We start from the raw sequence: 14,128 nt of genomic DNA on the forward strand, positions 1-14,128 counted from the left end.
GCTGAATCTGGAAACTTATAATGCCCCCTTTACTATGTGGGAACTCGAATGTGCGCTTGCACTGTCTCGGTCCTCTGCTCCGGGGCCAGATGCCATTCACGTTCAGATGCTGGCACACCTTTCTCCGGCGGGCAAAAGCTTCCTTCTTCGTACCTACAATCGCGTCTGGACCGAAGGTCAGGTTCCCATGCGTTGGTATGACGCCGTCGTTGTTCCTATACACAAACCCGGGAAGGATAGACACCTTCCTTCTAGTTACCGCCCCATTTCTCTTACAAGCTGTGTCTGTAAGGTGATGGAGCGCATGGTTAATGCTCGGTTAGTCTGGATTCTTGAATCTCGACAGCTACTTACCAATGTCCAATGCGGCTTTCGTCGCCGCCGCTCCGCTGTTGACCACCTTGTGACCTTGTCGACATTCATCATGAACAACTCTTTGCGAAGGCGCCAAACGGTAGCCGTGTTCTTCGATTTGGAGAAGGCTTATGATACCTGTTGGAGAGGAGGTATCCTCCGCACTATGCACAGGTGGGGCCTACGTGGTCGCCTGCCCCTTTTTATTGATTCCTTTTTAACGGATCGAAAGTTTAGGGTACGTGTGGGTTCCGTATTGTCCGACGTCTTCCTCCATGAGAACGGAGTGCCTCAGGGCTCCATCTTGAGCGTAGCCCTTTTTGCCATCGCGATCAATCCAATTATGGATTGCATTCCACCTAATGTCTCAGGCTCTCTCTTTGTCGATGACGTCGCGATCTACTGCAGTGCCCAGAGAACATGCCTCCTGGAGCGCTGCCTTCAGCGTTGTCTAGACAGCCTATACTCATGGAGCGTGGCAAATGGCTTCCGGTTCTCTGAAGAGAAGACGGTTTGTATCAACTTAAGCGATATAAAGCGTTCCTTCCGCCATCCTTACATCTCGGTCCCGTTGTTCTCCCATTTGTGGAAACAACTAAGTTTCTAGGGCTCACGTTGGACAGGAAACTGTGTTGGTCTCCGCATGTCTCTTACTTGGCGGCCCGTTGTACACTTTCTCTTAATGTCCTCAGAGTTCTTAGTGGTTCATCTTGGGGAGCGGATCGCACTGTCCTGCTTCGCTTGTATCGGTCCATAGTCTGATCGAAGCTGGATTATGGGAGCTTCGTCTACTCGTCTGCTCGAACATCCCTCTTACGCCGTCTCAACTCCATCCACCATCGGGGGTTACGTCTTGCGACCGGAGCTTTCTACACTAGTCCTGTTGAGAGTCTTTATGCTGAAGCTGCTGAATTACCATTTACCTACCGGCGCGACATACTGCTGTGTCGGTATGCCTGCCGGCTGTTGTCTATGCCTGACCACCCCTCTTATCAGTCCTTCGTCACCGATTCTCTCGACCGTCAGTATGGGTTGTATGTGTCTGCCCTGCTGCCCCTCGGAGTCCGCTTCCGTCGCCCTCCCTGCCACCTTCAGAGAGGGTGGGAGCCCGACACCACCTTGGCTCCAGGCTCCGGTTCATATTTATCTCGACCTCAGCTCACTCCCGAAGGAGGGTACTCCGGCTGCAGTGTATTGCTCACGGTTTGTCGAACTTCGTGCTCGACTTGCCAGTCACACCTTTATTTACATCGATGGCTCCAAAACTGACGATGGTGTCGGCTGTGCCTTTGTCGTCGGGGCCGCCACCTTTAAATACCGGCTCCTCGACCAATGTTCCAGCTTTACGGCTGAGCTTTTTGCTCTCCATCAGGCCGTTCAGTATGCCCGCCGCCACCGCCATTCATCGTATGTACTCTGCTCTGACTCAGTGATCTTCAGAGCCTTGGAGCTCCCTATCTGGTCCATCCCTTGATTCAACGGATACAGCAGTCCCTCCATTCTTTTGCTGATAATGGTTCTCCTGTCAGCTTTCTGTGGGTTCCCGGACATGTAGGAGTGCCTGGGAATGAGGCTGCGGATGCTGCAGCCAAGGCTGCAGTCCTCCTGCCTCGGCCAGCCTCCCATTGTGTCCCGTCATCTGACATTTGTGGGGATGTTTGTAAGAGGCTTGTGTCGCTGTGGTGGGATGCTTGGTCATCCCTCCAAGGAAACAAGCTCCGGGCAGTAAAACCACTCCCAACAACTTGGACAACCTCCTCCCGACCATCTCGGCGAGAGGAGGTCCTTCTGACGAGGTTGCGGATTGGGCATTGCCGGTTTAGCCACCGCTACCAGCTCACCGGTGACCCAGCCCTGCACTGCCCTTGTGGTCAGGCATTAACAGTGCGCCATGTTTTATTGTCGTGTCCCCGCTTTAGTCAATCTCGTGTTGTCCTGTCCCTGCAATCTACTTTACCGGATATTTTAGCTGATGACGCTCGAGCAGCTGCTCGTGTTCTGCGTTTTATAACTCTAAATGGCTTGTCCAAAGACATCTAACCTTTATACTTCTTTTATCTGCATCTTTGTCAGGTCTTTCTGGTGTCCCCCCCCTCCCCTTGAGTTTTACTAGATTCCATGTGCTCTAACAATTGTGACTGGGCGCTAATGACCTCAGTAGTTCAGCGCCCTTAAACCCCACCAAAAAAAAATTATGCGGCTCTTTTTTATTACAATTACGGGATCTGGAACCTACTGGTGATAGTGCAACAATCTCTCCCTTTCGTTTATGAACAAAATTAAATACTTGGGGGCCATAAGTACACTCGAAGCTCTTTTCAAATAATTATGCTTCTGTGTCTCATACTACTACTACTATTACTACTACTACTACAACTACAACTCCTTGTTGTTTCCACAATGCCTTGCCCGACATTTTATCACTATGAAGATCACAGACTGTTACTCGAGCGCTTACGCCATTACATACGTCCGATCTTTCTCACTGCCAACGCTATGTGCGCGGTCTCGCTTACCAAAGATGTCAGTGCCACGCCGAGATCATCTGTGGTCAGAGGTTATTGTTGTAAGTTGCGAAAACCTTGACGCTGCCAAAGTGTCTACTGTAAGGGGCACTCAAATGAAAACCCAACAACCGGGACCATGGAATGGTTCCATTCAGAAGTAATCACCACACACGTTAGGGCATTTATCACACGGAGAGACGAGACGATGATCGGCCGCTGACGGATCCACAACCGCACCACTCTTGCATTTCCTATTCCGACTGAAACCGACTTCCACGCGTGCCTCTCTTCAGTTAGCCAAAGGTTTGAACATCACTCGGTGAAAGATTCGGGCTGTACTGAGGATGTTGCAGTGTTTCCCAACTAAATCGCTGTCGCGTAGTCCCCATGCGATTGGCAGTGGGGGCCGATGTTATCGTGTAACAGAATGGGTCCGTCCGGCAAGACCCCTGGGCGTTTTGACATTATGGCCCTTCGCTGTTTCTGCAAAGTGTCTTCATAGCGCTGCGCGTAGATTGTTATTCCACCCTCTAGGAACTCGGCGAGTAGAGGACTCCTGCATTCGAAAGTCATCATGACCTTACCAGAGTGTAAGTGAACAGCTTCGGATTTCTTTGGAGGGGACATGTGGGATGTTTCCACTGTTGGTTTTGCCGTTTGCCCTCGGGTCGTCTGAATGCTGTCTGACGGAATCACCCTGCTGCAAGATAATGCCCGCCCCAATACTGCCAAGCTACTCTTCAGCCGTTTGGTTGGGAAACAGTGCAACTCATATCTTTAAGTGTAAGATTAACATATTTGGCGACCTGAAGGAGGACAGGCGTGGTCGTTGATTTGAGTCGGACGAAGAAGTGAAAGGGTGGGTGTAGTTGTGGATCCTTCAATGGCCGACCGCCTTTTATGAAACTTCAATTGATCGACTCTTGTCCCAGTGGAATAAATGTCTTAACGCGAGTGGTGATTACTTTTGAATGAAACCATTCTGTGGTCCCGTTGTGGTGAGTGTCAGATTTTCATTTGGCTGCTCCTCGTACATTTCTTTACGGTAGTAGTTTCAAATTATTTACAATAAATTTGAATTACAGTACTCCAGATAATTAGTACTGACCGTAAAATGACAAAGTATATACATCTATAATCTGAAATTACTACCATAAATGTGAAGATAAAGAATGTCAAGAATATGACGTACTTTTTTGTAGTGTAATAAGGCGACCGACTTCGTAGTTTCCGAGATAGTCGTTGCCATGTGTCAGGCCTTAACAATCTGCCCGTTAGACAATGGAGAAAAGAACAGCAATCGATCGCGAAATGCGTCGTTTTTTTTTCCAGCAGAGCTAGGTGTCAACTGTTACAGTCATCTTCATGTTAGACTCCTGTACACTCTACAACAACCAATATTGTTTACTTCGTGACACTCAGTACTAATGTCACTATTGTTATAATCTAGATTTCGCGATCGATTGCTGTTCTTTACACCATCATCTATATTCAACGATCGCTTCTCATGACGGCATCATACAGATTTTAATCTGATTAACTGGCCCTTTGCCAAAGTCGCTCGTGTCGGTGGATTTTCTCATTTGCGGCCATTAAAAGGCGCTGCCCCTCTTATACTCTCACCTCGTAAGACGCCTACAACACCTTCAGGCGGCAGTGATCATAATTCTTCGGCCCTTAAGTGTAATTTCCTAATACATTTGTAGGTGAATTAGCACAAATTATCTTCGTTTTCTCATTAATGTGTACTAACAAGAGTATCAAGTGTCTGTATGTCCCTATTTTCAGAGATTGTCGCGGGATTCGGCTGTTCGTTACAGAATGTCAAATCAAGCGCCTTTCAACCGTCTAATTTCCAAACTTATTTTATTTGGCTACCAGTTCCGGCAATTTAATGCGCCATCTTCTGACCCCTGACTGACATGTGGGAAGATCTCGGTTCTGATCAAAACATGGGCCAGCATTCAAATACTGGTATCTGTAGATTTCTGCTTACTACAGCGATCACTTCAACCATCATCTGCCGACTATTTATCTAACGGTCGGTTGATAAAGGTTGAATTCATCGTTACAGCAAGCAGAAATCTACAAATACCAGAATGTGAATGCTGGCCCATACTTTGACCAGAAACAAGGTGGAATCTTCCTAAAAGTCTGTTAGGGGTTTGAAGTTGTTGTGGTCTTCAGTCCAGAGACTGGTTTGATGCAGCTCTCCATGCTACTCTATCCTGTGCAAGCTTCATCATCTCCCAGTACCTACTGCAACCTACATCCTTCTGAATCTGTTTGTGTATTCATCTCTTGGTCTCCCTTTACGATTTTTAGCCTCTGCGCTGCCCTCCAGTACTAAATTGGTGATCCCTTGATGTCTCAGAATATGTTACATTAATCGATCCCTTCTTCTAGTCAACTTGTCACAAATTTCTCTTCTCACCAGTTCTATTCAATACCTCCTCATTAGTTATGTGATCTACCCATCTAATCTTCAGCATCCTTCTGTAGCACCATATTTCGCAAGCTTCTATTCTCTTTGTCTGAACTATTTATCGTCCACGTTTCACTTCCATACATGGCTACACTAAATACAAATACTTTCAGAAAAGACTTCCTGACACTTAAATCTATACTCGATGTTACAAAATTTCTCTTCTTTAGAAACGCTTTCCTTGCCATTGCCAGTCTACATTTTATATCCTCTCTACTCCGAGCATCATCAGTTATTTTGCTCCCCAAATAGCAAAACTCCTTTACTACTTTAAGTGTCTCATTTCCTAATCTAATACCCTCAGCATCACCAGACTTAACTCGACTACATTCCATTATCCTCGTTTTGCTTTTGTTGATGTTCATCTTATATCCTCCTTTCAAGACACTGTCCATTCCATTCAACTGCTCTTCCAAGTCCTTTGCTGTCTCTGACAGAATTACAATGCCATTGGCGAACCTCAAAATTTTTATTTCTTCTCCATGGATTTTAATTTCTACTCCGAATTTTTCCTTCGTTTCCTTTACTGCTTGCTCAATATAGAGATTGAATAACATCGGGGAGAGGCTACAACCCTGTCTCACTCCCTTCCCAACCACTGCTTCCTTTTCATGTCCCTCGACTCCTATAGCTGCCATCTGCTTTCCGTACACATTGTAAATAGCCTTCCGCTCCCTGTATTTTACCCCTGCCGCCTTTAGAATTTGAAAGAAAATATTCCAGTCAACATTGTCAAAAGCTTTCTCTGAGTCTACAAATGCTAGGAACGTAGGTTTGCCTTTCCTTAATCTTTCTTCTAAGATAAGTCGTAGGGTCAGTATTGCCTCACGTGTTCCAACATTTCTACGGAATCCAAACTGATCTCCCCCGAGGTCGGCTTCTACCAGTTTTTCCATTCGTCTGTAAAGAATTCGCGTTAGTATTTTGCAGCCGTGACTTATTAAACTGATAGTTTGGTAATTTTCACATCTGTCAACACCTGTTTTGTTTGAGATTGGAATTATTATATTCTTCTTGAAGTCTGAGGGTATTTCGCCTGTCTCATACATCTTGCTCACCAGATGGTCGTTTTTTGTCAGGGCTGGCTCTCCCAATGCTATTAGTATTTCTAATGGAATGTTGTCTACTCCCGGGGTCTGAGGATGATGTAGTAAATCGCCGAAACTAGTAGCCAAACAAAATAAGTTTGGAAATCAGACGGTTGAAAGGTGTCTGATTTGACATCCTATAGAGCATCAAGTCCCTGAGCTTGAATCTGTATCCGACGTGCCGAGTGTACCTAAAAGATGCCCGGGTGCAACAATCGATTTTCGCTCTCCTCCACGCTTGCACACGGCAACTGCAGTTTGTCAGCTCGGAGCTGCGCCGTGTGCGAATTTGCGTTGCTAATCAGTCACAGATTTAGTCGCCAGCCCGTTCCGTTCCTTTCAAGTCGCACGGCGTGCGAACGGCCTACTCTGACTGGAGTCCCCGGGAGCCGGCTTGTGCGAAGTGCGTTTGCGAGCAACGCTGGTCGGAGCCGTTGCGGTGGTGGTTGCGTCACACGGTGATTGTGGTCGGCGGCTCTTCATCAGCGCTCATTGAAACAACAACGGGAGACCCTGCCTCATTAGCTGGGCTACGGACTAGGGAGCGCGGGCACGCGCTCTGCCCACGCTCCTAGGTAATGCACCTGCTGCCGATACCACCACTAGGAGTGAACATCTCGATACCTTATCCTGACAATCTTCCACAAAATAATGCAGCATTCTTAACTTTAATCAAATCAAACTATTTGGTTACAGAGACTTTTCAACTCTAAAACATCTATGATGTATGTACGCAGACTGAAGCGACGAATGAAAATTTGTAGCAAGGCCAGGATTCGAACTCGGGTCTCCTGTTCACTAGGCAGATGCGGTAGCTACTATGCCACTCTTGACTTCTGTTGTCCTACCATCCTCAGTTGCGCCAGCTTAAGTGGCCGAGCGATTCTAGGCGCTACAGTCTCGAACCGCGCGACCGCTGCGGTTGCAGGTTCGAATCCTGCCTCGGGCATGGATGTGTGTGATGTCCTTAGGTTAGTTAGGTTTAAGTAGTTCTAAGTTCTAGGGGACTGATGACCTCAGATGTTAAGTCCCATAGTGCTCAGAGCCATTTGAACCAATCCTCAGTTGCATGCAATATTATGTTGATACTTACAACTGAATAAATAGAATGTTTCGTGCCACACGCGTTTAGACTTCATTATTTGAAAGGCATCATCAGTGGCCTGAAATATTTGGTGTTTACACTAATTTTTTTTGTATGCTGTACATTGAGGCTGTAAAAAGTTCTGCTGCTTTCAGATTTTTTGTGACGTAATAATAATTTGTTTCCAGTTACAAAGCTTGTACTCGCTGCTCTACTTACGTTAGTGTCCCAGTTATAAAACTGTTTCTCTCTTTTCTACCATTCTAAATTTAGTTTGTACCGAACTAGGAACTGAACACTTATTTGTTTCATGTTATGCATTGGTTGTTCCAACTAACTAAAGTCTCTCCCTCTCTCCGTGAGTGAGTGAGTGAGTGAGTGAGAGAGAGAGAGAGAGAGAGAGAGAGAGAGTGTGTGAGTGAGAGAGAGAGTGTGAGTGAGTGAGTTTACCACTCATCGAACAGACAGAGCTATTCCGGAAATGTTGATTGCGTGTTTTGCGAAATAAGAGGCGCAAGTTGCCAATTAAACTATTTATGAGAATACAATAGCGTGGTTGCAACTGAAAATCTGTCGAAATGTGTCTTTGTGAGCTAGAATAAAATTATTACTTAACACACTTGGGAACGAATAATAACTAAATCGAAGCTTGTTGCTTGGAAAAAATTGTAACTTAGTTGGTAGGTTTGATTTCGGGAAGTATTTGTCTCGTTACCACTTACAAAATGACCCCATGATTCATATTAGAATTATAAATTGTAAAAGTCATTAATAGCAATATTATCGCTATATTTGTATGCTTTACTTATGAATTTTCTCTTTCGTAGGTAAGTGGCCGCTCTGTGGAAGCTGAAGCGGTTTACGAACTTCATGGCCAACTGAACATCTTTCAGAAACTAAGTATCTCTCATCTTTTTAGTTATAAGTTATTTCAGTGTTTGAGTTTTACAACTTCCGTCTAGTTACTAACATATATTTATGAACTTTCTTGAATTAATCACGTACTTAAATGCAAACTGCTTACGACGTGTGATAGCAGAAACAAAAGTAAAACGGGCTGTAGCTATTTTGAAAGTGCATACATCAGCTGCGAAGGACGTGACTGAACTGGTTGAAAACCCGTCCCACGATCAAACTACTATGTCACACTATATCAAGAGCCCGTCGTTTGATTTACGTTATGCTATGCGACAAACAGGATTAAGCTATTTATAAAGTACCTGTTCACGCACGGGGAACGGATTAAGCGTAGTTAGCAATGCTTGTTCCTGAAGTAGCGACTGCGGCAGCCTTTATATAACTTTTTGCTGCTTTGTTTCGTCGCCTTCGTCTCTACAAACCTGCTTTTAGATGCCAGTTTCAACCTTGAGAAGGACGTTTATGCCGGCAATCGCTTGCTGTTTCTTGTGTAGACCATCCAGGCAAGCTGTGGGTTTTTTTTTTCTTATGACATGAAATTTGCGGCATAGCTGGCATAGACCTTTGAATTAATTTCTTCTGCTTCTTCTTCTTTACTCAGAATATTCCAAGAAGACAATTTTCTTACAATGGAGATTTTGCATGGCTAGGAGATAGTATTTTACGGTAATTACATGCAGTTTTCCTTTCTCTGTTGTTTCAAGTGGTACAGTAAAGATGTAGGAATTTAGTGAGAGGCGCTCTGTTGTAGTCGGCACGTAGAATGATGCAGACTCTATGATCAGGAGCTTCAAGTGGAATGGTATAGCAGAGCTTGACCTTTTACGCAGCGGGTATCATATCATTCGTGTGTATTGAGGCTTGCCATGTGTCCGAAATTGCTTAAGGTACATGATGTTAGACAGGACATTGGTGATTCCTTCCCCGTCCATCACCAACTGAGATGGTGAACTAGATTTCGACGGGCCGAAGGAGAGCTCATCCATCTTCCTACTGTGGCTGGTGTTGGTAGCTGTTTGTTATTAAATTTTGGGTGCTGCCTAAATTCGTAATGTTTATTTTTTTCGTTGCCACTATAGTGGGTCGCTAGGACTTTAACAATTTGTCACGGGCCTTTTGTCATCTGGAGTGATGCACTTTAAGATACCATTTAATTTCGTAGATTTGCAAATTATTTGTTTTGTTTATGAACTAAAGAAAACTGTATGTCAACTGAACACTTTGGCTGTATACATCTTTTTTAGTTTAACGGACGATCGAAGGCGAAGACTGAGACTCCAAACGTTTGTACTGACAACTGATAGAATTGGGGCATATAAATACTACTACTACTACTACTACTACTACTACTACTAATAATAATAATAATAATAATAATAATCCGTGGAGGCCCGGGAAAAGAATAGGCCTCCGGTATGTTCTGCCAGTCGTAAAAGGCGACGAAAAGAACAAACCACTAATAGGGCTAACCCCCCTTTTAGTGTGATTCGTTGGTTCAGGACAGAACTAAAGAAGTCTCGGACAAGCGCTGTCGTGGTCGGGGACGAGGCTTGAACGCTATGCCCGCCCACAATGGTAACGACACTGCTAGCCAACTGGAAAACGATTTAAATCCAAATAGAGGTGTTTTACAGGATATGCTTCCTGCAACCACCCTAGAAGGAAAACAAAGATAGAGGATGAGGTGGTCAGATGAAGTTAACCGACACCTCATGTTCTGTTATTACCAAGCAACAAACTTAGGAACCAACACAACTGGCTACATATCACAAGTATACACAACATTTATTACCAGATAGCCAGAATTAAAATTTTTAACAGAACAACGACTAGCTGATCAGATCCGTGTAATAATCAAAAATAACAGGATACCCCAGTCAGAATTAGAAAACATCAAACAACAAGTACAACAAATACTGGAACAAAATAATGTGCAATCAAAAGAAGGAGAAGAAGAAGATACAGTAATGGACTCAAACATCCCAGAGCAAACAAACAAAGAACAACACACATCAATTAAACAATCAAAGGAAAACGAAATCTTAAGACAGCGACCAAAACAAGCACAAATAGAACACGAAGTGACACACATGTTAGATATAGAAGAAAAATTTCAGCTGACATATATAGAATACAAAGACACAAATACAGACATTAGACCATTCTTGCATAGACCACCAAATAACCCACAAGTCGATACAACAACAACAACAACAACAACTATCAACGCAATCATACACAACAAAATAAATGAAAATACAACTATGGAAGAGTTACAACTATTGGTTTATATAGGAGCACTCACTACACTAAATATATACACTAGGCAGAGATCAGAACCAACCAAGACACAGAAGAAATCCACAAAACCAGCATGGCAACACAGGCTACAGATCAGAATAGAAAAACTGAGAAGAGATATCAGACAGCTAACACAATTTATAAGAAATGAAATATCAGACAAAAAACGAAAAAGGTTAGGTAAAATCTCACAACAAGAAGCGATAGAGCAAAGAGATGAGAAGAAGCAGAAATTACAAGCATTGGCCAAACGACTTAGAAGATACAAAAAAAGTGAAAATAATAATACATAACTAAACGTTTAAAGTGTTCCGAGGTTTCAAGGGGTCAGTTTTGCTTGGATGATTTGTCGCGTTTACGAAAAATAAGTTTTGATGATCTAAAAATATAAATCTATGCCAGTCCTAGTAAGTCAGTCTGACGTGTAGTAGATGTGATGAACTGTGCCAGTAGCATTCCATAAATAAGGGTAGAAAAAATCTAGTTTACAGTCACACCACTCTAAGATGATAACGAATGTTAGCGAATGAAAAACATTGCCACAGATATAAATATTGTTTGTACCTAACAGGATAGGGTCCAGTCCGTGGAGCAGTGGTGTCCACAACGCGAATCGGCTGCAGACAAATTGGACTTCGGCTAGACTGTATTCCGTACACCGGCGTTAACTCTCGGTTGGAAGGAGTGTTGATTTGGAACTAGAGTTCTTTAATTCACGATACCACAAAATTTGCGGAAGTAATACAGTCATCCTAGAGCAGAATATTACCCATTTTTAGGCTTTTGTATGCTGCACTTCGGTTGGGTCATCAGCTCTGCATGTACTATTTCCCCATTAAGTCTTAACATCGTAAGAAAAATTTGTATTCGCTGGTAACTGATGCTTCTGAAGCAAGTTCTGATGGCCATCAACAGCTTGAAACCATTTTGTATGGGGACCAGCTCAGTGTTCTGTCCAGCTCAAATGGTTCAAATGGCTCCGAGCACTACGGACTTCACATCTGAGGTCATCCGTCCCCTAGAACTACATAAACCTAACTAACCTAAGGACATCACACACATTGTAACCTCCCCACAAAATTTTCGAAAGACAATATGTAATAGAAATGGAGGCAAGTGTAAGCTCCCCAGAAAAATTTGAAAGACAAAAATTTAAATGTTAACGAGAATACAATCTAGTGTAACCTCACAGCAAAATAAAGTATGACAATGACAATTAAATGAAAACTAGCTATCTGACCCAAGTATAAGTTCCTCACAAAAAATGAAAGTCAATTCAGTGATAATAAAATCTCAGTGACAATGAAAACACAAATAGACCGAAATGTCGATCTTAGGCCCTGTTCACTAATTAAACTGTAATGCTTACCTTAGTAAAACTGTATCTGCTCTTATTTTTCGCCATAGCTTGGAGGAAATTCATTGCAAAAAAATTTTGAATTTAAGGGAAACTTTTCTTTAAGGAATAGCAAGGGAAATATTTCTTTCATTAAAGGATTCTTTGTTAAAAAATTGCTTTGAAAACACAATTATTATTGGGGCGATTCTTGGACAAATTAGTTACAGTTAATTTACATCATTAGCTGAGCGCAATGCTGCTTCATTACCTTATTTAAAAATAATATACCTCGTCCTGAATCTTGACCAGAATGCCATGTCGACGCCCGCCGACTGCTCACACACAACTGCTAACCCGCAACTGAACTGTCTCGTAACTCGACTGCCACAGAACTGAACTCTCGCGCGGTCAAGCGCAGACTAGGAACGACAAATAGCTCTCTGGTCAGAGACTCTGCAATGCCTCGCCATCGCCGCCACACAACATACGTGTTTCAACATCCATGCCCGAGGCAGGATTCGAACTTGCTACCGTAGCGGTCGCGCAGTTTCAGACTGAAGCGCCTAGAACCGCTCGGCCTCACCGGCCGCCTCTGTCCAGCTATCGATGGCTGCTTCGCCAGAAGCATTTTCGTGAGGTAGAATAAAGTATGGGGGTTCGCCATCCACTGTGGTGTGATTCGTAATAGTATATTACGTCAGTTGGCGTTCCTCCCATTTTCATCACTGTCCGACTGTCTGTGAATATTTCTGAACTTGAACGACTCTCCCAAGATAACTGTATCACTTCTCTAACAATGACTGCATCATCTGCGAGCAAACTCAGCGACTTAGTAACAGTATCTGCGAAGGTGGTTTGAAAAGTTCTCGGAACGGAATAGAAAAAAAGTATTTACATCACTGAAACTTTTTTAAATTTTTGTATGTAGTCTCCTTTCAGATTAATGCACCTTGGTCCAACGATGTTCGAGTGCCTTGACCCTATCTCGAAAATGAGTTTGCTCCAGGCCTGCAAAATAGTTGTCAAGTCTGGCTATTAATTCTTCGTTTGACGTGTATCTTCATCCACCAAGATAAATTTTGTGTTTCGCGAAAAGATGGAAGCTGACTTCCCATCAGGTGAATAAGGTGGGTGTGGCAACAATTCGTACTTCAGTTGGTGTAATTTTGTTATGGCGACGGCACAACTTCTGATCCAGCATCAAGAGTCGCGGCACCGATCTTGCAGATAATTTTTTCATTTCTAATTCTGCAGTTAAAATGTGATACACCCTTTTAGATGACATCTGGCAAGCGTGAGCAATTTTACGCACTTCCAATCGGCAATCCTCCATGATCATTTTGTGCACTTCAGCAATGATTTCTCGAGTAGTGACACACCTTGGCCGACCACTGCGCGGATCATCATCTAAGCTCTCCCGATCAAATTTAAATTTCTTTGTCCACTAGGCAACAGTTGAATATGAAGGAGCAAAGACACCCAGTGTTTTATGTAAATCGGCATGAGTGTCATTTGCTTTCATACTTTTCCTTATGAACTACGTAATCACTGCTCGAATCTCCATTTTTTACATCTTCGCAAATAACTAAACGGGAACAACAACAGAATTACGTCACCGCAATAGCTCCCTTCCGAGAGCAGTGACGTGGCACGTGTTTACAGGCAACAGTCCAATGAATGTCACGTGACCATCTCGTTGCGCTAGCGCTGACCTCTCGCGGTGATTCCGTGAACTTTTCAAACCACCCTCGTATTAACTCTTTTGGAACAAGGATGTTGTAAAAGTAGATGTACACTTGTATTTTGAAATAGCGCTGCAAAACAAGAAACAGTCAAGAGTATGAGAGTAGTGGAGAGACTAACTTGCGACGCATCCGCCAGTTCAGCAGTTTGCCAGTACTTTCATCACTACAGCCGTTCCTCTCTCCCTTGTTGTACTTGCGCGGAGTCCAAATTGTATTTCTATCTGCAACAACACGCTCATTCCAAGAACATAAGCTGCTGGCAGGCATCGCCGTAAAACTAGGATGACAGTGATGGCGGACAAAGCAG

General features: G+C 43.7%; 1 protein-coding gene across 1 annotated transcript in view; it reads left to right on the forward strand.

Annotated features, from left to right (window-relative positions):
• The window catches only part of LOC124789911 (netrin-1-like), a 160,770-nt gene extending 152,376 nt beyond the window's left edge, over positions 1-8,394 (forward strand). The window contains exon 3 of the mRNA XM_047257428.1: positions 8,346-8,394. Within this exon, the coding sequence (XP_047113384.1) occupies positions 8,346-8,371 (26 nt within the window). The 3' untranslated portion in view covers positions 8,372-8,394. The remainder of the gene's footprint in view (positions 1-8,345) is intronic.
• Positions 8,395-14,128: the final 5,734 nt, after the last annotated feature.

This window comes from Schistocerca piceifrons, chromosome 3 (assembly GCF_021461385.2).
Source record: "Schistocerca piceifrons isolate TAMUIC-IGC-003096 chromosome 3, iqSchPice1.1, whole genome shotgun sequence".
Taxonomy (NCBI): Eukaryota; Metazoa; Arthropoda; class Insecta; order Orthoptera; family Acrididae; genus Schistocerca; species Schistocerca piceifrons.